The sequence below is a fragment of the Primulina eburnea genome, chromosome 2 (assembly GCF_022965805.1).
Source record: "Primulina eburnea isolate SZY01 chromosome 2, ASM2296580v1, whole genome shotgun sequence".
In the NCBI taxonomy this organism is placed as follows: Eukaryota; Viridiplantae; Streptophyta; class Magnoliopsida; order Lamiales; family Gesneriaceae; genus Primulina; species Primulina eburnea.
In genome coordinates, this window is record NC_133102.1 from 47,045,091 (window position 1) to 47,067,727 (window position 22,637).

The following is a 22,637-nucleotide window of genomic DNA, read 5'->3' on the forward strand; positions in this document are numbered from 1 at the left end:
TTGCAAGGACGTTTAAAATATTATAAATTAGGAAACACAATAACAATACAAAATAAAAACATAACAAATAATATATCATTCATCTTTATACATTACTCATCCTTATTTCATCACACTTATTATTCATATCTTATAATTATATAATTTCGTTCATATCAAATACATAAATATCTGTGTAATACAACCAACATATAATATCATCACAAACCGATTGATAAAATTAAGATGACTAAAAAACGAGATATATATATATATATATATATATATATATATATATATATATATATATATATATATATAAAAGTATCATAGTATCATACAACCTTCATTAAGTGTACCTAAAATATTTTGTGGGAAATATTGAAAGGCTAAAGCTAACAAAGGTTGCGTAACAAAACTTAGTTTGGTACTAAATAAGACAGTTAAATGAAACCATGAATTAAATTCTTAATTTTATCGAAGATATAGCAGCCGTGCCGTTGCTCTAATTAAAGAAGCTGAAATTGTAACACATTCTCGATTATAATAGAATCAATCGCACACTTGTAAATTGGCGGTCTTTTCCATTTCTTTTTCCGTAATTTGTCCATGCTCCATTTTAATACTTTACTCCTCGATTCAGGCTCCGTATCAGCGGATTGGGAATACGATTACGGTGCCAGTATCGATGTAAAGAATTCTCATTTCGTAGTTTAAATCAAGAAACGATGAAATAGTAAAATGGTGGATTATTTTTTTTGCAGTGCTTGAAGGAACCATTGAGTCCTCGATATGGAGGAGAGTTGGTCGAGAATCCGAAGATGGATTTCGGAATGCAGGGATGGAGCGCGTTCGGAGAGGGGACGAAGGTGGAGATCATGCAAACCGAGTCGGGGAATGATTCCAGTAGGCATCTTTGGGGCTTTTATGAAAATCTCGATCAAGAAAGTGTAATTGTGGGGTCTAGCTCGAGTTGGGTCTATGCTGAAGGGAGGGTTCCGAGTTTATCTAGATTATAATGCAGAGCTCTATTTTCTGGTATGCATGGCATTGAAATTCGGATTTTGCATTTTGAATGATTATTTATATTGGGTTCTTTCCCCATTTAGTTTGGTGATTTTTGTGTTTCAACAGAGCAACAATACGCGTGTTGAATTGTGGCTAGACAGTGTTTCTTTAAAAGATTTCACAAAGAAACAGTGGAGAGATCATCAGCGTCAAAGCATCAACAGGGTAAATTCACGAGTTAGATTTGAAAAAGCCTTCATGTTTTTTTTTTTTGTTCTTTGATGAAATGCTACTGTGGGTGCAGAATCGAAAGAGGAAACTGAGAATCAGTGTTACTAACCAGGAAGGGGAAAAGCTTGGTGCATGAAGGCTTGGTGCATCAACAACAGAGACTATTATTGACAACAAAGCTTATCAGGAATGGTTTCTTCGACGTTTTTGAATGAGCTCAAATGGCACTATACAGAAAAAGAAAATGGGAAAGAAAACTACACGGTCCCGGATGCCATGATTTACTTATTTAGGAAACACGGGATTCCTATCCGTGGGCATACCATTCTTTGGGATAAGCCAATGATGAACAGTCGATGGATCCATGAGCTTTCTCCTCGACAACTCCTCAATGCAGCTTTTCATTGGATTGGATCTGTAATGTCTAGATATGCTGGCAAGCTAGCGTCATGGGATGTAATAAATGAGAATATTCATTTCTCGTTTCGTGAAGACAAGATGAGGCCAAACGCGTTGGCTATGTTTTTCAAGATCACTCAGGCGTTGGATCCAGGGACTTCAATGTACTTAAACGAGTATGCTACTCTCAAATATCCTTTGGATATGGAGGTCTGTCCGTGCATGTATGTGGAAATGCTTAGGAGCATTAGGCCCTTCCCCAGAAATGAGAACACGGTGGTGGGGCTGGGACAGCAAGGTCCTTTCACATATGACAGATTAAACATATCTTATCTACGAATATGCCAATATGGCTCACAGAACTCGACACTAAAAGAGGCCATGATCAGGTGACTTGTGATCTTAACCTGCAAATAGCTTATGATCCATTAATGTCATTCGTATTTCATCAACAAAAACCTGAATATATATTTAATAACAAACAAAATAAGGATCAAAGTGGTTGTTTCTGATAATTACGAGTGGCTAATTTGCTTATAGATCATGGAGTTGGAAGACATCCTGTGGGAGGTTTTCTCACATCCTGCTGTGGAAGGGATTGTTTTATGTGGGCAGAAACCTGCAGGGTGTAACAAAACGTGCTTAGAAGACAAGAATTTCAACAGGTTGGCAAAAGGGTGCGCTCTGATGTGCTTCACGGACTAAAATTTCAAGAACTTTCGGTTAGGTGATATGGTCCATAGATTGATTGAAGAATGGAGAACTACATTTGAAATATTGCAATCCTAAGAATTACAACGTGATTTAGGGAACAATTATAGCTTAATTATGTTGAAAGTCGTCTGTCAGTCGATATATATCAGTACTTTTATATATTTAAAAAAGTTCACAAAAATAAACACATAGGGGTGGTGGCGCAGTTGGCTAGCGCGTAGGTCTCATAGCTTCTGAGTTATCCTGAGGTCGAGAGTTCGAGCCTCTCTCACCCCATTCAAAATTTTTTCCCACAAAATATTAATTGATTTATTTGTTTATTACATTTTATAATTAACAATCGTGACTCAACATCAACCGACCTTAGCTCAGTTGGTAGAGCGGAGGACTGTAGTTGTCAATAGCAATCCTTAGGTCGCTGGTTCGAATCCGGCAGGTCGGATTATTTTTTCTATTTTATAGTTTGGGTATTTCAAAAGGCCCATTAACATTAACGAAAGAAGCCCACACAACTATTAACAGGCCCATTCTTCTCATTATCAAAAAGTTTTGATATGTACAATGTTGTACTAAGGAAAAATATTTTCTGCAAAGAATTAAAAACTTTGAAATTTAATTTTAAAAAATATTGTAATTATCCTTTTTCCGTATAAATTAATTTTTTTAAAAAAATATTGAATTTTCCAATATGATAAAGAAAAAATACATTCTTCCGGTTCAAAGAAATTACTCAATAACACTGCATTGTTCACACTGTCTAGCATAAGCAAATTAAAGCGCACAATATTTTGTAAAATAACTCATCCCATTTAGATTCTCACAGAAAATACACTCGAATTTCATATTCTTCACGCAAATTACAGATACATAATAAGTAAAACATCACAACTACTTTGACACTGAATATTACAAAGGCAGATCGAACACCTTCACAATCCAACGGCACACCGAAGCAAAGAATGGCCTGAACCGAGTTTCTGTCGAATTGTTGCACAGACACAACAGTGCCCTTTTGCAGTATTTTCGAATTTGGCACCTAAAAGGTTTGGTTTCTGGCACATGTAAGCCTACCATCTTGCATCTCCAACACCTATAACTATATAAAATAAGCCTCCATTTAGAAGCGTACGACAATGCATGAGATATCATCTTTACTGTCTCTGTTCAATGCTTCGGTAGCTAATTGTTTGGCCGCCTTCTGTGGATCTTTTATCTTCTTGGCTATATCTACAGCTTCTTGATTCGACATCACCTGCAAATGGATTGAATATGAGTCCGAGAATTAATAAAATAAATTGAAAGTTTGGAGGAGGTGAAGAGACTCGAGGGGTGGGGGGGCTAAGACGACCTTCCATAAGCCATCGCTGGCAAGAATAAGGAAATCAGTTTCATTATCAATATCAGCATTGGTGACATCGGGATCGGATCGTAGGTGCAACTTTAAGTTCTTATCTCCAAACGCACGAGAAACTGCTAACTGCCCGTCCACTCTAGCAACATCTCCTGTTACAGAACATATTTCTGAATAGGAGAGTGCACTGAAACCCAATAATAAATTTTCTTCGCAAGGAAATTTAAATTTCGTGGCAAATAGAACATAGTTCTACATGTGCTCATCTAAATAAGATATTTAGGTAGGAAAATCGAAGTTTTGAAGGAATGACAGAAAAGAAAATTTTCAAATCGCTTTTGCTTTCCAAGATCCTACTTTCCACTTCGAGAGCTCAATGGACAAATAGGTAACCAGCGAAAACAAAAGTAATGTATATTAAAAAATATTCTTCTTTAAAGTCATAGGTAACCAGTAGTACCAGGTATGTTAGAGACAAATCCGCCTCTGTTCTCAATGTCATCCCTCTCTGTATTGGGCTCGTGATCAATGGTCATCTGTATAGCTTGTCCCTTCCTGGAAAGCACTGCTCGTGAATCTCCAACATTGGCCACCCAAAGCCGTCTGCAGTCGATAAGAATCGCGTTAACTGCTGTGGACCCACCCCTACCCAGCTCTGGATTATGTGAGAGAATCATCTGGTCCGTTCTCTCATATGCTTTTGCAATAGACCTGCTAGGATCAGCCCAAAACTCCTCCTGGAATCATTCAACACATGTGGAAGTAGAACCATTAGCCACATATATACAAGTGAGGTAAGTTTGTGGCGACCAGAACCAACTATTTAAGCCATCGGTATAGATATAACATAAGAGGCCGAATGCAATTTCCACAGAGCTGGCCTCTAAAATGATTATTAAGCTATGATAAACGCTAACACCCTCTCAAACTAAGAATGTCACTCACCCACCAAACAAGCACAACTCTAGCATGGTAGAATTAAGCTTTTTTTAAATCGAGTTTTCAGCAAAGTCAAGCCCAAGTAATACTTATTCCTACGGATGACAACACCAATCACTCCATAAATTATTCAACCAAGGAAATAACCTGCTTTAAAATATTGGAAAACAAGTGCTTCTGTAAGTAGGCTGGTACACTATCTCCCAGATGGCCATCATAAATAGCAAATAAACCGAGCTCACGACCTTGAAACTGTACAAATTTAGCCACATGGTAATCCTCCATGGGATGGTTTGCCTTCCCTTTCACTAAACTGAATCCATACTTAGCATGACCAACATTGCTTTTTCCCTTGTCCGAACCATATGAAGAACCCTGTTGAATCAAGTAAAAAAACGATGCAAAGTTTTGTAAGAATTGAGAGAAGATCAATCTTGGGATTGAAACAACATAAAATACAATTGTTAAGAGGGATTAAAAAGAACAGAAAGATGCATACAAATTTTCTAGCAAATCACAAGTATGATCGAAGATTCCATAACAAATTAGCATCATCGAGAGTACATGATCCCAGGAAATTCCACACAAAGTATTAAACCTTAAAATGCAAATTTAAGTAATTTCTCATCCAACTCCACATCTTGAAAACACCCAAAATCCGATTATATAATCTCCAAAGTACAAACGAAACAAAAACCTCAAAAACAGACAGCAGAGAAACAAGGCCTTACCTGTGACTTGAAACAGCATAAAGTATCCATATCAAAGAACACCTCAACCTTCCCTTATCAGAACCAGATATCTACCAAGTGATGACAGTGCAGAAAATACACAACCTGAGACATGGTTGCAGAAATTTTGATCTTTAATCACATACCCCCAAAATAAAGAGAGAAATAAAAATCAAGAATCCACATATACCGTTCAGGAATCAAGAAAACAACATGGAAATTCCCAAACATAGATTCCACTTACCGATCCACCTCTCTAAACAAAGTACGCGGAAACTGAATAAATGAATTCCAGAAGCACCCTAAACTAGATCCTCCAAGAAAATCCTCCGATTAATACAAAAATATAAAATTTATGTACACAGAAGCTGTTAGAGGGCTGAAAAATTCAAGAACGGAATTGAGAAAACGAGTTTCGAGGGAAAATGGCTCATAAATTAGCTGGTGTGAAGGCAAGAATGGCTGCCCAGTGGCCAAAATTTTGGGCTTTGGTCTTCCCCCGCGTTGACTTTATCTTCTTTTCAGTTCTTTGTCCTCCAAAACACGTGTTAAAGGGACACTGTTTGAATTTTTTATTTTTTTATATTATTATTTCACGAAGAGGATTCATGGTTTCCTTTTTCAAATTCAAAGGTCTCAGCTTTCTCATGATTTTGGTCCTGGCTCAGAGCATTTTTGGATTTTATAATGAATAGTAGTAATTATAACATAAAAATAATATTTTTTCATGAATTAAATTGAATCGAAGATCCGTCACACAAAATTGATCAATAAAATTATTTTACATGAATTTTTATAAAATAAAATGTTTTATACTATCATCTTAATTTTTTGATCCTCCATAATATATTTTTTTTCACTTCCACAATTTTTCATAGTAATCATTAGTTGGTTTTACAATCATAATATTTTGAATTATCACCTTGCCCTCCTTAATTCCTATTATTTCACAAACGATCAATTCAAATATCTTTGGAAAAATACGTCCAAATATATAGTTGTTAGGGTCACAAAACAGTAAAAAAAATGAAGGCAAAAAAACAATTAATATTATAGTAAACATACCATGAATTAATCAACAAACACCACAATAATGGATATATATAAGGAATCTCTTATAAAGATGAAACTAAAAGGGGGTCAACATATGAACTCAGAACAAAGCAAGAAGCACGGTCATCTTGACTAGGATGAGCAACACCATGGAGGATCTGGTCGCAGACCAACCCGAGCTTGCCGGAACCGGCGTAGGAGCAACATCATTAGCTTCAATGCTAGTACCAAGATTACCAGGAGACAACGGCAATGCTGCAGGTGAAAGAGCTGTGGCAGAAGGGTAAGAACTATTAGTTAAGACCTTGTACACATGAACTATTAGTTAAAACCTAGCTACCTGGAGCAGCAGCACCACTGGCAGTGTCGTTGCTCACTGTGGATCGGAAGACAAGAAAATATCAAGTGGCAAACAAGAAAATGTTGTGTTTTAACTCGTGAAAATTAAAAGAATGCATGAATCTGTGGCTACGTACATAAACAGATCGATAGCCCCAATTTTAAGTGGTGAAATGCATTTATACTGAGATTTTTGGAAATGGCTAAAATTTTATATTGTCATTTTGAAGGGTATTTTTTATTCTTTAGCGATACACTGTCAAATATATACGAGCCTGATTTCTTCATTCAATAAAAAATATATATATAAATTTCTATGCAAATGCACTGAATTCTTGAGAAGGTGATGAGACTTACGGCCACAGTTACCGACAGAGGGAGCGGAGACGTGACAAGCAGCGGGCAAAGTGAAGGCCTTTTTGACATCAATAGTCACCCCGAGCTGCGCGCTGTTTCTGAACGTCTCGCACAGGCAATCAGCATCTGTCTTGAGCACCGTTTTTAGCCCAGAACAGCACGTTCCTTCCGGCTTCTTGAGGGTGCTTCCGTCCGTCACGAAGGATAAGCAGTCAGCCATGTTCAGCACCAAACTCGTGCAGTCCACAGCAGGCGCCGGTGCCGCCTGTGCTGCCGAACAGACGACGGAGAATAGTGCCAACAGCGGTAGCATGCAGAACAAGGGAATGCTGCTGATTGCTGCCATTCTTGAGTCGTTTATGAGTGCAAATGAAAGCTGAAGTAAAGCAGAAAAGGAGAGTAGCCCAATTTATGTATGGTTTTCGTGATCCATAAACATAAATTTTCAAATTTATACATAAAGATCAGAATAAAAGTTATACGCTAATTGTTTAGCTGCATATGAAGTAGGAATATTTAATAGTTTTCAAAAGCATTTTGCTCTTTGACAAGCACTTTTTCAGTGGAGAGGGAACGAGTGTGTGGCCAATGACACTAAATGGATTTTGTTCAAAAGGAAACTGAAGCTTCAAAATTGCTCCATTTTATGATATCACACTCCTTTTTATTTAAATTAATCTTAGTAGTTTGATGAAAAAATGTTAAAAAACCGACTTAATATCTCTTAATCGATGTTTGCAAAATCAAGATTGATCGAAAGAGCAAATGAAAAAAGATTCCTACTTTCTAAAAGTCTAGTGGGCGTGGTAGCTTTCTTATGATTCCACGAGAGCCCTTTTCAATAAAATCGGAATTAAATATAATCTTCATCTCTCATGTAGTACTAAACAATTATATGCATATGCCCGTATTATATTTAATCTTCATCAAACTAAAATAATCTTATTCAAAAAAAAAAGAAACTTCTACTAATTATTCATAATCCAACGTCGTTTTAAAGAACATATATATATATATAGACACACACACACACATATATATATATATATATATATATATAGATAATCGATCTAAAAAAAGGCAATTTATCATGACATATTACAACACCACTTGTTAAGCTCATTTGTCACATTAAATACAAGAAGAGAAATGTATTTAAGGTTTAATGTGAATTATCAATAATCGCATTCATTGTAAGACTGTATGGCTAGCAAATGGCGTGATAAGTAGACGAAATACGGTTAAAAGCGTTTAGTTTGGTTAAGGGCCCCGCAAGCACGCTTTGTCCATCAACTTTCGGTGGCTTTGGCTTAGCCCATAACTATGTGTGGACTTTTGAACTCTGATGTTGCTTTCAAACTATTATATATTAGTATTTATACGGGTATTTTTTTTAAAAAAAAATAACTATAAAGAATACGAGAGCTTAGTAATTTATTTATTTTTAGGTATTGTATTATTCATTTGCTCAAGCAAGAATATTTGGATGTACTTGTGAGTTATGACTAGGGCTGTAAACGAATCGAATCGAATCAAATTTTATGAAATTTCAGTATTCGAGTTCGAGTTCGAATTCGAATAAACATATTCGAAGCTCGATTCGAAACTCGAACTTTTATTATTTTCGATTGGAATTCGATTCGAACTGAAGCTCGAGTTTGAATCGAATTCGAATTCGAATAATATTATATATAATATAATACTATAATATTATATATTATATATATTATATTTATATATATATATATAAGTTATAATATTATATATAATATTATATATATTATATTTATATATATATACGTAATAATATTATATATATATTTAATAATATTTTATTTATTTTTTAAATATAATGTTAAAGTTCGCGAACAGTTTCGCGAACAATCGAACAATATAATTTTAGCTCGAATTCGATTCAAAAAATATTCGAACATGTTCGAGTTCGGAACCAAATATTATTCGAACCGGCTCGAAAAGTTCGTGAACGTGTTCGGTTCGTTTACACCCCTAGTTATGACTCATAAGCCAAAGCTATATGGAATATTTAGTACTCCAAAACCATGCATCTCACAAATTATATGTTTGTATAATGTTTGTGAAAATTCAAATTCAAAGTCAAATTCAAAGTCAAATGCCAATAATTTCAAGACATTCAATCACTTAAAAGTTTGAAGTTTAGAAATACTACAAATACTCAAAAGACGCTAAAGTTTTTTTTAAAAAAAATCAAAAGCAATTGAGATGCAAATAGTCCACAATGGGCTGGTTTAGCCCTGGACCGCTTTGGAACCTACTTGTGAAGCCCGGAACCGACTCGAATGCATCAGTTAATGGATTGAGCTATACTAGAACCGGTTCCGGTTCTAAAACGATTCGTTATTTTCTAAAAAAATCGTGAAATTATTTACTGCACACACATTTTGGTATTGCCATTTTGCCCAGAACGAGGTACTGACCTGTTGTAGTACGATGAGAGTCCAATCCATATATGTCCACCGAACATAGCAGCCATAGCGGTTAATAAAAAAATTAAATCTTGAAATTTTAAAAATCATAGAATGTTAGTAATTTTTTTTTTTTAGAGTATAAGTAAAATCTTGATATAGATTACGAAGATACAATGTAATTTTCTGCACTAAGGAGCTCAAGATTTGCTTATCTCGACCAGGGAAAATACAAAGAAAACTTCTAAATTTACTTAAATAAAGAAAGAAATTTACCCTTAACGAGAATCGAACGAAATCAATAGCTTTATGGATGTTAGTACTTATAAAATCAACAATATGCCATTTTGAAAATATTTGTGGAATTTGATTGGTGTTGGTGGTAAATAGCAGATCCCAAAATAGAGAAGGAAGAATGGTCCACAACTTCACAGAAACAATAGTGGATGGATCATCTCATCTCTTCTCATTGGTCAGATATCTATCCTCTGTCCTACTTGGCTCCTCTTGCCACTCTTGTTTTGATTTCCCTCTGCTGATAGCATCCATTTAAGTCTTTACTCTATTCTTTAAATTTTATTTCATTATTGCACAAGAAATCGGAGATAAGAGATAAGGAGATGGCTTCTACTTCTGCAGCATTGGTTAATGGCTTAGGATCTGCCTTCCTCACCGGTGGCAAGAAGAGCCAGGCCTTGTTTTCTGCTCCAGTCTCCGCCAGAGTCGGCGGTGTGGTGGCCGCTCCCAAAAGGCTCATTGTGGCGGCTGCCACAGCTACTAAGAAGTCTTGGCTTCCTGGTGTTAGAGGAGGCGGAAACTTCGTCGACCCCGAGTGGCTTGATGGCTCGTAAGTATTTTGTTTGAGATGCCACTGGTCTTATTTTGTGCTTCAGAAGAAATTGATTCTTATAAATGAACTGATTTGCAGGCTTCCTGGTGACTATGGATTCGACCCGTTGGGTCTAGGGAAGGATCCAGCATTCTTGAAATGGTACAGAGAAGCTGAGCTCATTCATGGAAGGTGGGCAATGGCGGCTGTAGTCGGCATCTTCGTTGGCCAGGCATGGAGCGGCATCCCCTGGTTCGAGGCCGGAGCCTCTCCTGGCGCGGTGGCGCCTTTCTCTTTCGGCACCCTGCTCGGTACCCAGCTCCTCCTCATGGGGTGGGTTGAGAGCAAAAGATGGGTCGACTTCTTCAACCCCGAGTCGCAATCCGTCGAATGGGCGACACCATGGTCAAGAACTGCCGAGAACTTCTCCAACTCTACAGGGGAACAGGGCTATCCTGGTGGCAAATTCTTCGACCCGTTGGGCGTTGCTGGTACGTTGAAGGATGGAGTCTACATCGCCGACGGCGAAAAGCTCGAAAGATTGAAGCTTGCTGAGATTAAGCATGCTAGGATTGCAATGTTGGCTATGCTGATCTTCTACTTCGAGGCAGGACAAGGGAAAACACCCCTTGGCGCACTTGGCTTGTAATTTCTTAAATCTTAAATAATGTTGTGTAAAAAGATCGATTATGTGATGTAGAGAATAAAAAAAAAACTTTATGGATTTCTTACCATTCTTTGAGTTCAATTCCCCAAGAATTTAATCTTGGAATGAAGATTATTCCCGCATTAGTATTCTGTTAATTTTGTAGTTGGAATTGAGAAATAATTCACGGGTGAGAGGAAATCCGGAAAATCTTGGGCGAGAGTATGTTAGATATGACGGGAACTCGATGTGATTTTCTAATTGTTGGATGGCCAACAATAAAACATCTTTCCCTTAATTCCAACGTCTGATAAAATTTGTGATTTTACTTTAATTTTCATGCACATCGTTCTTGCTGCCATTGCCTGATTACTGAGATGATGTTGACATTTTGATTTCTACACTGATTGATGTGATCCGGGTAAAATGGATGAGCAGGGTCGGGTGCTCCACCGGATCAAATCAAGAATTTATAGTGTTGTTTAGGAAAATGAGCAAGGTAGATGGCTTCGATCGTGACCTGCAAACAATGAAAGGAACTCGTGAATGGGCGCCGGAAGGGTGTCCGGCGTGACCACTCCGATGCTTAAGTCAGCAGGGTTGTCGAGAGGGAACTTAAAGCAATATGTATGGATGCTTGAGAGTGAAGAAATTTCAGACCTCTGTGGAATTAATAATGACCGTTGATCTTCAAGATGCCTGAACGGTTGAGATAAGTTTTGGAAATTGTGCCGGGAGGGGAAAAGACGTGCACAGTTGTCGAGGTGTCAGACTTATCCATTTCTCGAGATGTGGAGCGTTTTCTAGTAGGAATTAATTGTGGGTGCATCTCATTATAACGAATGCAACATCCAGAGGGGCTGGATAACAATTCATTAGGGTCCGGGAGACAAATCATCGAGGCGTGACATCTCTTCTACGGGATATTTAAAGGCTCCGATGCTATTATACACCGTGAATTATTTCTTTATTTGTAGATTAGGAGATAATGCCTTTTCCCTTTCTGCTCGATATAATGACGGCCTGTCGGGTCCCTTTCTACCCGATAGCTGCGTGGGTACTCCAAGAATAAGGGACGTTGACTGCATGTCCAGTCCCTTTCTTCTCCATATTTTCGGGGATACGTTCAGGCGGAAGACGTTGACTTCCCGCCCAGTCGCTTTCTGCCTTACAATCTGTAAGATCCTCTAAGTAAGTTACTCGAGTATTGAGCCCTCGGCTTCAGCATGAAAGCCTGGTCCCTAGTTGCTCGGGAGGTAAGTAAATACCCGATCATGCATGAAGCGCCCAGTCGCGTGGGTAACAATCGCCCTCCCGGTTTCTATAGGGGCTACTCAATGACATTTCCCGGGTCCTCCAGGACCCGAGCCCTTATAGGGGTATCACCACCCATCCCTAAAATAGTCGGGCTAGAGTCTCACTCGCTGTCCCGATTGGTGTGAAATAATTCACGGTGTATAATAGCATCGGAGCCTTTAAATATCCCGTAGAAGAGATGTCACGCCTGGATGATTTGTCTCCCGGACCCTAATGAATTGTTATCCAGTCCCCGAAAATATGGAGAAGAAAGGGACTGAACATGCAGTCAACGTCCCTTATTCTTGGAGTACCCACGAAGCTATCGGGTAGAAAGGGACCCGACAGGCCGTCAGCGTCCGAGGGTACAGGTAGTAGGTGAGCACGCGCATCAAGGTAGCCCTAGCTTCTCTTCAAATAGCAGGTATCGTTGACATTCCACAGAGGTCTGAAATTTCTTCACTCTCAAGCATCCATACATATTGCTTTAAGTTCCCTCTCGACAACCCTGCTGACTTAAGCATCGGAGTGGTCACGCCGGACACCCTTCCGGCGCCCATTCACGAGTTCCTTTCATTGTTTGCAGGTCACGATCGAAGCCATCTACCTTGCTCATTTTCCTAAACAACACTATAAATTCTTGATTTGATCCGGTGGAGCACCCGACCCTGCTCATCCGGGAAAAGGGAAAATAGCATCGGGAAAGAAATAAGTCTAACGCCTCGATAACCACGTGCGTCCTTTCCTCTTCTGCCGATTAATACTTTAGTACCTTTATATTCGTAACAGTCCCTTCGCCTACCTCGATAATAAATGCTACGTGCCTATAAATACAGGAAGGCAATGGGAGGTAAGAGATAATACCTTCGGCATGGCAAGTTCGAGCGAATCTACGGTCTGCAGTGGCATCTACGTTCCAGCGCCCAATACCCTACCTCCTCACCTGGAGGATCTGAAGCCCATAAGGACGGAGGAAGAAAACTTTCTACCCTCTACCAGGGCGAGGCTTCGGATGTAAAATTCTTCAGACTTGTACGCCTGAGGAAGTTCTGGCTGTTGAGGAAGAGAAGGGAGGAACTCGGTTAAACAATCAAGAGAACCCGGGAGACGAATGAAAAAATATAATCCCGGGCTATCGAACCTTTTGACTATAACAAGATGCCGGGGTCGTTTCAATCACGCCTGGATGATTTGTCTCCCGGACCCTAATGAATTGTTATCCAGCCCCTCTGGATGTTGCATTCGTTATAATGAGATGCACCCACAATTAATTCCTACTAGAAAACGCTCCACATCTCGAGAAATGGATAAGTCTGACACCTCGACAACTGTGCACGTCTTTTCCCCTCCCGGCACAATTTCCAAAACTTATCTCAACCGTTCAGGCATCTTGAAGATCAACGGTCATTATTAATTTGTTCTTATTATATAAATAGGGCCTTACCGATCCGTCATCATACCACAGATATTAGTAGTTAATCTTGTCAGTCGAGTCAGACAGTCCGTGGGATATGCATCAGATAAAATGGTAAAAGACAGTAAACTCGGATAATAATTTTATTTAACGAAATTACTTCGAATTACATCGAAATATGCCTCCTCTACGAAGGCTTTCCACAGGAACATCCAACGTCTCACTTCTCGTGTAGCCCTTCCTTCATAGCCCTTGGCGTCAGTGATATCGTTGAGAGTGTTCCTCTCTTTTCGAAGCATCAGTTCGTACATGCGGTCCTCTTCAAAAGGATCCCCCAACTCGGAAATATTTAGATATTCCCGATACTTCTCCAATTTCGCCAGAAGCCGAGGAGTATTAGCCTCACCGCAGTAGTAGAGAAGCTGTAACTCCTGCAGTGCCTCCCAGAAGGCGAGAATTTTGTGAAAGACCTCCTCCTCTATTTCCGTCTTATGCCTCTCTGAGGATGCATTCATGAACTCTTCCGCCAGATCAGGGACGCTGGGATTGCTAGCACCTGCCATTGTATCTTCCTAACAACACTTTGCTGGTATGATGACGGATCGGTAAGGCCCTATTTATAATAAGAACAAATTTCAGACCTCTGTGGAATGTCAACGATACCTGCTATTTGAAGAGAAGCTAGGGCTACTTTGATGCGCGTGCTCACCTACTACCTGTACCCTCGGACGCTGACGACCTGTCGGGTCCCTTTCTACCCGATAGCTTCGTGGGTACTCCAAGAATAAGGGACGTTGACTGCATGTACAGTCCCTTTCTTCTCCATATTTTCGGGGATACGTTCAGGCGGAAGACGTTGACTTCCCGCCCAGTCGCTTTCTGCCTTACAATCTGTAAGATCCTCTAAGTAAGTTACTCGAGTATTGAGCCCTCGGCTTCAGCATGAAAGCCCAGTCCCTAGTTGCTCGGGAGGTAAGTAAATACCCGATCATGCATGAAGCGCCCAGTCGCGTGGGTAACAATCGCCCTCCCGGTTTCTATAGGGGCTACTCAATGACATTTCCCGGGTCCTCCAGGACCCGAGCCCTTATAGGGGTATCACCACCCATCCCTAAAATAGTCGGGCTAGAGTCTCACTCGCTGTCCCGATTGGTGTGAAATAATTCACGGTGTATAATAGCATCGGAGCCTTTAAATATCCCGTAGAAGAGATGTCACGCCTGGATGATTTGTCTCCCGGACCCTAATGAATTGTTATCCAGCCCCTCTGGATGTTGCATTCGTTATAATGAGATGCACCCACAATTAATTCCTACTAGAAAACGCTCCACATCTCGAGAAATGGATAAGTCTGACACCTCGACAACTGTGCACGTCTTTTCCCCTCCCGGCACAATTTCCAAAACTTATCTCAACCGTTCAGGCATCTTGAAGATCAACGGTCATTATTAATTTGCAGAAGAGTAAAGCGATAGAAGTCGATAAAATTTCCATTACATAAAATAGCGGCGAAAAGTTATGGGATCCATTATGTTAGATACAGAATCCTGTCACTCCGTTATCCAATTAGTTAATTCGTGAATGCGGAGGTCAATGAAGAATTCATTCTTCATTATCTTGTCCAGGGCATGCCACTCTTTCCACAGCATCATGTGCAGCAGAACTTCATCGTCAACTAGATCGGTCACCCGGTCTACTACGAATTCTCGGATATACTTCCTCGCTCTGGCTCTTTGCGCTAGAGTAGTGGCCAAGCGATTGCGATAGGTATAATCCAAGTCATGAACTTTGTCCCGCACGGCCATGACCTTCGCCCATATATGTTCCTCGATTTCCCTCTTCAGTTCCTCCACATGAGGACGCATCTCCGGGGTCACCAGGACATGTGTACTGCTGCAGGCACTGGAACCGCTTGAATTCGACATTTCTTCACTCTCAAGCATCCATACATATTGCTTTAAGTTCCCTCTCGACAACCCTGCTGACTTAAGCATCGGAGTGGTCACGCCGGACACCCTTCCGGCGCCCATTCACGAGTTCCTTTCATTGTTTGCAGGTCACGATCGAAGCCATCTACCTTGCTCATTTTCCTAAACAACACTATAAATTCTTGATTTGATCTGGTGGAGCATCCGACCCTGCTCATCCATTTTACCCGGATCACATCACTGATGATTTTGTAGCAACCATCTTTCGTGTCTACATTGAGTACATACAGCTATCCTTAAATATTAAGGATGCAAGTATATTATTGAATTGACTTCCTACGCAAACCCATCAAGTTACGTTATAAAACGGCTATCGTCATGGTACTTCGAAGTTCGAGGCCGTAAATATGGGAACTCTATGAGTTATTCACCAAGATTAAAAAAAGCTTCGAACTTCTCTTCAATCAATTTGTTTTGCATACTAGAAAGTAGTAGGGATGTAAATGAACCGAACTGTTCGCGAGCTTTTCGGATCTCGGCTCGTTCGGGCTTGTTCGTTAAGCTTATCGAGCCGAGCCCGAGCCTTATTTTGGGCTCGACAATTTTGTGGAGCCGAGCTTGAGATTAATGACGTTCGGCTCGTTAGCTCGTGAACATGTTCGATAATAGGTTCGTGAGCTCAAAATTGAGCTCGGCTCGTTTAGCTGACTCGTGAGCTCGGCTCATTTAAGTGGTTCACAAGCTCGGACTCGGCTCGTTTAGGTAGATCGTGAGCTCGAATTTGAGATAATTAATGAGTTGTAATATTAAAATAATTATGTATGATAAATAATAATAAATTAAAAATTATATTAAAAATGTGAATGTTATGGCAATAATAGCATATTCCCGTAACTTCATCCTCTTCTATTCCAAATCTCAAAACCTATTCGGCTATTCCCGTAACCTGACCTATTCCCCCCAAATCCGCGCCTCCCGACCTCCGCCGCCGAGGGTCTCCGGTTGTAGCCCAGGTCCGGTCGACCATTATCGAAGCAGAAATCGGTAGATTTGAGCGTGTATAGGTAGCGAGCCCCCTTTCCCGTCCACCTCTAAACCGCGTACTATTTCCGACGATTCTCCGTTCTTCCGCCGGCGCCGAGGGCTGAAAATCCTTGTACCGTCTAGGTCGACTTTGATTGAGGCGTGAATCGAGAGTTTAGAGATCGTATAGGTCGCGAACCCTAGCTCTGATTCTGGTTTGGTTTCATCTCCAAATACAGTAGGCAAAACAATTAGAGACAAAAGTTCAAAAGTTTCAGCCTCTCAGGTGTGTTTGAATATTGCTGCTACGGCAATGAATTTAGTCTACTTAAGAAACTCATATTTGTTGGATTGTTAATGCAATGATATAAATATCTGTTAATACAATGATATAAATTAATTCTAGCGTATGCACTCTCACTCCGTAGAAATTAATTCTAGCGTATGTAGTTCAAAAGTTCAAAAGTTTCAATCTGTTATTGCTGCTACGACAATGAATCTAGCGTATGCACTCTCACTCCTAATTAATTCTACATATGATTATACGTATATAATCTTATTATTTAAAAATATTATGGTTTGAAATTAATTATACTTTAAAGTAAATATATAAAAAAAATTAAAATATTTTAATATAATAAACTGAATATCAGACATCAAAGGCAACCGACTAGATATCTAATGTCGCCGCATAGAAGAAACCTTAGCATTGTGAGGTCCAAAAATACAAGGCCACGTACGTGATACATTATATAGTATCATATTATAATATGATATGGTCCAAAATTATATAGGCCCACGTAATTAATTATATTTATATATATATAATATTCATTTATTCAAAATTCTAAAGTGTATCTTACAGAAATTACAATGTTATAATGTTGATAAGGCTAAAACTTATACTTATAAGTTTCAGTCTCTCAGGTTTGTTGGATTGGTTGAATGCAATATTATGAGTACTGTAATCTGTTGGTACTAATTAATGTATTTATTGTTGTTCATCAGCTCCAAACATGTCGACTCCAAACACATCATCTGCTCAATAATCATGCACAACTCCTGTTGTGGGAGGAGTTCAACCAAGTGCAAATGATACCAATGAAACTTCTCAAAGCAAGGCTGTGGTTGAACTTGATAATATTCAAGATGAATGTGATGATAATCCATATGCCGCGAAGAAAAGGAAACGCACATCTCCTGTATGGATTGATTTTAAAGAGATTATTCTTTCAGATGGGTTGATAAAGGTTGAATGTATTCATTGCAAACATCGAATGACATAAACTAAGTCTGGTCCTACATCACATTTACTTAGGTATAGCAGAAGTTGTATAAGGAAGCGGATGAAAGAGAAAGGACAAAAAAATATAAGTATAAGCACAGCCATATCGGAGTCAGAATCTGTTAATGCAGTGCATAATTTCATATACGATCAAGCGAAGATCAGGGAGATTGTCTCTCGCATGATTATTGTTCATGAATTGCCATTCCTCTTTGCAGCGTATGAATTGTTCAACTTACTGATGAAGAATTCTAGTCCACGTTATCAAAAAATCAGTCGTGCCACTGTCAAGAAAGATTGTATTACTTCTTATGAAATAGAGAAGAAAAAATTAGTGACATAATTAAAGGACATAAATAGGGTCAGTGTGACTACGGATTTATGGAGGTCTGATCAGAAAATTTCATATATGGTTGTCACTTGTCATTATGTGGACTCCAGTTGGAATTTGCAAAAGCGGAATTTGAATTTTTGTGATGTCCCCCCACCTCATACAGGTATAGTTGTTTGTGACGTGTTGAATAAGTGTTTGGTTGAATGGGGAATTGAAAACAAGGTGTGGACAATCACAGTTGATAATGCTACATACAATGATGTAGCTATTCGGATGTTGAAAGAGAATCTCTCTTATAAAAACAATCTTCCTCTCGGTGGAAAATTGTTTCATGTGAGATGTTGTGCGCATATCTTGAATCTTTTGGTACAAGATGGGCTTTCGGAGATACAAAATATTATTTCCAATGTGTGTGAGAGTGTGAAACACATATCTGCCTCAAAGTTTCGTCTTGATATTTTCAGTGAAATTGTAAAACAGTTGTAATTATCTTCAAAGAAACTAGTAATGGATTGTTGCACTAGGTGGAATGCAACATATTGCATGTTGTCTACTGCTCTAGAGTTCAAGGACGTCTTCCCAAGATATCAACAAAGGGATCCTACTTATAACACTTTGCCAAGTGAGGAGGATTGGGAGAAAGTCCGTGTAGTTTGTTACTTTCTTCAAGAATTTAATGAAGTTACCCACATCATTTCAGGTACTAATATTAAACTTGAATCTTGTTTCTTAATAAAATTGTTTATTGTCTGAATATCTAATATAGTTATCTACATTTTTCAGGTTCAGAATATCCAACTACAAATTTGTTTCTACCTGAACTTTATAGCATAAAGAGGTTGTTGAATAATACAAGTATGGGTGAAGGTAGTTTCATGAAAGATATGGTTAACAAAATGAAGACTAAATTCGACAAGTATTGGGGTCACTGTAACTTGTTAATTTCTATGGCAGCTGTATTAGATCCAAGGAATAAGATGAAGTTGACTGAATGGTGTTTTCCAGAAATCTATTCTGAAGTTGATGCAATTGAGAACATCGTTACAGTTCGTGAGACATTGCGTTTGTTGTATCGTGAATATGTTGATGCTCACAAAAATATTATTGTCATGATGCATATTAAGAATGTAAATGAGCCGAGCAAATAGTTTAACGAACCGAGCATGAACCGTATCCACTCCCATGAACCGTTTGCACTAACAATACTGTCCTCACTTTACCCTTTCCTTTTGCACTAACAATACTTGAAACACTAGAACTTTCTTTCTGAGCATCACCTGAAACATCCTTTTCAGCAACATTATTTTTGTGAGCATCAACATATTCACGATACAACAAACGCAATGTCTCACGAACTGTAACGATGTTCTCAATTGCATCAACTTCAGAATAGATTTCTAGAAAACACCATTCAATCAACTTCATCTTATTCCTTGGATCTAATACAGCTGCCATAGAAATTAACAAGTTACAGTGACCCCAATACTTGTCGAATTTAGTCTTCATTTTGTTAACCATATCTTTCATGAAACTACCTTCACCCATACTTGTATTATTCAACAACCTCTTTATGTTATAAAGTTCAAGTAGGAACAAATTTGAAGTTGGATATTCTGAACCTGAAAAATGTAGATAACTATATTAGATATTCAGACAATAAACAATTTTATTAAGAAACAAGATTCAAGTTTAATATTAGTACCTGAAATGATGTGGGTAACTTCATTAAATTTTTGAAGAAAAGAACAAACTACACGGACTTTCTCCCAATCCTCCTCACTTGGCAAAGTGTTATAAGTAGGATCCCTTTGTTGATATCTTGGGAAGACGTCCTTGAACTCTAGAGCAGTAGACAACATGCAATTTGTTGCATTTCACCTAGTGCAACAATCCATTACTAGTTTCTTTGAAGATAATTGCAACTGTTTTGCAATTTCACTGAAAATATTAAGACGAAACTCTGAGGCAGATATGTGTTTCACACTCTCACATACATTTGGAAATAATATTTTGTATCTCCGAAAGCCCATCTTGTACCAAAAGATTCAAGATATGCGCAAAACATCTCACATGAAAAATTTTCCACCGAGAGGAAGATTGTTTTTATAAGAGAAATTCTCTTTCAACATCCGAATAACTACATCATTGTATGTAGCATTATCAACTGTGATTGTCCACACCTTGTTTTCAATTCCCCATTCAACCAAACACTTATTCAACACATCACAAACAACTATACCTGTATGAGGTGGGGGGACATCACAAAAATTCAAATTCCGCTTTTGCAAATTCCAACTGGAGTCCACATAATGAAAAGTGACAACCATATATGAAATTTTTTTATCAGACCTCCATAAATCCGTAGTCACACTGACCCTATTTATGTCCTTTAATTCTGCCAGTAATTTTTTCTTATCTATTTCATAAGAAGTAATACAATCTTTCTTGGCAGTGGCACGACTGATTTTTTGATAATGTGGACTAGAATTCTTCATCAGTAAGTTGAACAATTCATACTCTGCAAAGACGAATGGCAATTCATGAACAATAATCATGTAAGAGACAATCTCCCTGATCTTCGCTTGATCGTATCTGAAATTCTGCACTGCATTAACAGATTCTGACTCTGACATAGTTGTGCTTATACTTATATTCTTTTGTCCTTTCTTGTTCATCTGCTTCCTTATACAACTTCTGCTATGTCTAAGTAAATGTGATGTGGGACCAGACTTAGTATATGTCATTCGATGTTTGCAATGAATACATTCAGCCTTTATCAACCCATCTGAAAGAATAATCTCTTTAAAACCAATCCATACAGGAGATGTGCGTTTTCTTTTCTTCGGGGCATATGGATTATCACCTTCATCTTGAATATTATCAAGTTCAACCACAGCCTTGCTTTGAGAAGTTTCATTGGTATCATTTGCACTTGGTTGAACTCCTCCCACAACGGGAGTTGTGCATGATTCTTGAGCAGATGATGTGTTTGGAGTCGACATGTTTGGAGCTTATGAACAACAATAAATACATTAAGTAGTACCAACAGATTACAGTACTCATAATATTGCATTCAACCAATCCAACAAACCTGAGAGGCTGAAACTTATACTTATAAGTTTCAGCCTATAAGTTTCAGCCTTATCAACATTACAACATTGTAATTTCTGTAAGATACACTTTAGAATTTTGAATAAATGAATATTATATATATATATAATGAATTACGTGGACCTATATAATTTTGGACCATATCATATTATAATATGATACTATATAATGTATCACGTACGTGGCCTTGTATTTTTGGACCTCACAATGCTAAGGTTTCTTCTATGCGGCGACATTAGATATCTAGTCGGTTGCCTTTGATGTCTGATATTCAGTTTATTATATTAAAATATTTTAATTTTTTATATATATTTACTTTAAAGTATAATTAATTTCAAACCATATTATTTTTAAATAATAAGATTATATACGTATAATCATATGTAGAATTAATTAGGAGTGAGAGTGCATACGCTAGATTCATTGTCGTAGCAGCAGTAACAGATTGAAACTTTTGAACTTTTGTCTCTACATACGCTAGAATTAATTTCTACGGAGTGAGAGTGCATACGCTAGAATTAATTTATATCATTGTATTAACAGATATTTATATCATTGCATTAACAATCCAACAAATATGAGTTTCTTAAGTAGACTAAATTCATTGCCGTAGCAGCAATATTCAAACACACCTGAGAGGCTGAAACTTTTGAACTTTGTCTCTAATTGTTTTGCCCACTGTATTTGGAGATGAAACCAAACCAGAATCAGAGCTAGGGTTCGCGACCTATACGATCTCCAAACTCTCGATTCACGCCTCAATTAAAGTCGACCTAGACGGTACAAGGATTTTCAGCCCTCGGCGTCGGCGGAAGAACGGAGAATCGTCGGAAATAGTACGCGGTTTAGAGGTGGACGGGAAAGGGGGCTCGCTACCTATACACGCTCAAATCTACCGATTTCTGCTTCAATAATGGTCGACCGGACCTGGGCTACGACCGGAGACCCTCGACGACGGCGGGCGGAGGTCGGGAGACGCGGATTCGGGGGGAATAGGTGAGGTTACGGAAATAGCTGAATAGGGTTTGGGATTTGGAATAGATGAGGATGAGGTTACGGGAATATGCCATTATTGCCATAACATTCACATTTTTAATATAATTTTTAATTTTTAATTTATTATTATTTATCATACACGATTATTTTAATATTATCTCATTAATTATCTCAAATTCGAGCTCACGATCTACCTAAACGAGCCGAGCCCGAGCCCGAGCTCGTGAACC

At 38.4% G+C, this 22,637-nt stretch overlaps 5 protein-coding genes, 1 long non-coding RNA gene and 2 other non-coding genes across 8 annotated transcripts; 6 read left to right on the top strand and 2 right to left on the bottom strand.

The window, feature by feature from the left end:
* Positions 1–891: 891 nt before the first annotated feature.
* On the top strand, positions 892–1,346 carry LOC140824839 (uncharacterized). The gene is made up of 3 exons (XR_012116467.1): positions 892–1,017; positions 1,114–1,212; positions 1,292–1,346. It is a non-coding gene; the product is annotated as an uncharacterized lncRNA (long non-coding RNA).
* Positions 1,347–1,407: 61 nt separating this feature from the next.
* On the top strand, positions 1,408–2,322 carry LOC140824398 (endo-1,4-beta-xylanase 5-like). Its single transcript, XM_073185987.1, has 3 exons — positions 1,408–1,915; positions 1,978–2,057; positions 2,158–2,322. Exons 1-3 carry the CDS (start codon positions 1,408–1,410, stop codon positions 2,320–2,322), a joined length of 753 nt encoding a protein of 250 aa, XP_073042088.1.
* A 200-nt stretch (positions 2,323–2,522) lies between these two features.
* Positions 2,523–2,607, top strand: TRNAM-CAU (transfer RNA methionine (anticodon CAU)). The gene is given in 2 exon segments: positions 2,523–2,560; positions 2,572–2,607. It is a non-coding gene; the product is annotated as a tRNA-Met (tRNA).
* An 81-nt stretch (positions 2,608–2,688) lies between these two features.
* On the top strand, positions 2,689–2,773 carry TRNAY-GUA (transfer RNA tyrosine (anticodon GUA)). Its single transcript is given in 2 exon segments — positions 2,689–2,725; positions 2,738–2,773. It is a non-coding gene; the product is annotated as a tRNA-Tyr (tRNA).
* Positions 2,774–3,026: 253 nt separating this feature from the next.
* LOC140823857 (probable protein phosphatase 2C 10) lies at positions 3,027–5,878 on the bottom strand. The gene is made up of 6 exons (XM_073185403.1): positions 5,597–5,878; positions 5,353–5,457; positions 4,769–4,996; positions 4,143–4,419; positions 3,680–3,834; positions 3,027–3,583 (listed from the first exon to the last, which is right to left on the bottom strand). Exons 2-6 carry the CDS (start codon positions 5,380–5,382, stop codon positions 3,449–3,451), a joined length of 825 nt encoding a protein of 274 aa, XP_073041504.1. The 5' UTR covers positions 5,383–5,457; positions 5,597–5,878; the 3' UTR covers positions 3,027–3,448.
* Positions 5,879–6,382: 504 nt separating this feature from the next.
* On the bottom strand, positions 6,383–7,673 carry LOC140824840 (non-specific lipid transfer protein GPI-anchored 11-like). Its single transcript, XM_073186383.1, has 3 exons — positions 7,102–7,673; positions 6,746–6,781; positions 6,383–6,675 (listed from the first exon to the last, which is right to left on the bottom strand). The coding sequence occupies exons 1-3, from the start codon at positions 7,445–7,447 to the stop codon at positions 6,506–6,508; spliced, it is 552 nt and encodes a 183-aa protein (XP_073042484.1). The 5' UTR covers positions 7,448–7,673; the 3' UTR covers positions 6,383–6,505.
* A 2,445-nt stretch (positions 7,674–10,118) lies between these two features.
* Positions 10,119–11,166, top strand: LOC140823858 (chlorophyll a-b binding protein CP24 10A, chloroplastic). Its single transcript, XM_073185404.1, has 2 exons — positions 10,119–10,392; positions 10,474–11,166. Exons 1-2 carry the CDS (start codon positions 10,166–10,168, stop codon positions 11,021–11,023), a joined length of 777 nt encoding a protein of 258 aa, XP_073041505.1. The 5' UTR covers positions 10,119–10,165; the 3' UTR covers positions 11,024–11,166.
* A 7,209-nt stretch (positions 11,167–18,375) lies between these two features.
* Positions 18,376–19,448, top strand: LOC140824399 (zinc finger BED domain-containing protein RICESLEEPER 2-like). Its single transcript, XM_073185988.1, has 3 exons — positions 18,376–18,782; positions 18,825–19,000; positions 19,084–19,448. Exons 1-3 carry the CDS (start codon positions 18,376–18,378, stop codon positions 19,446–19,448), a joined length of 948 nt encoding a protein of 315 aa, XP_073042089.1.
* The last annotated feature ends 3,189 nt before the right edge of the window (positions 19,449–22,637 follow it).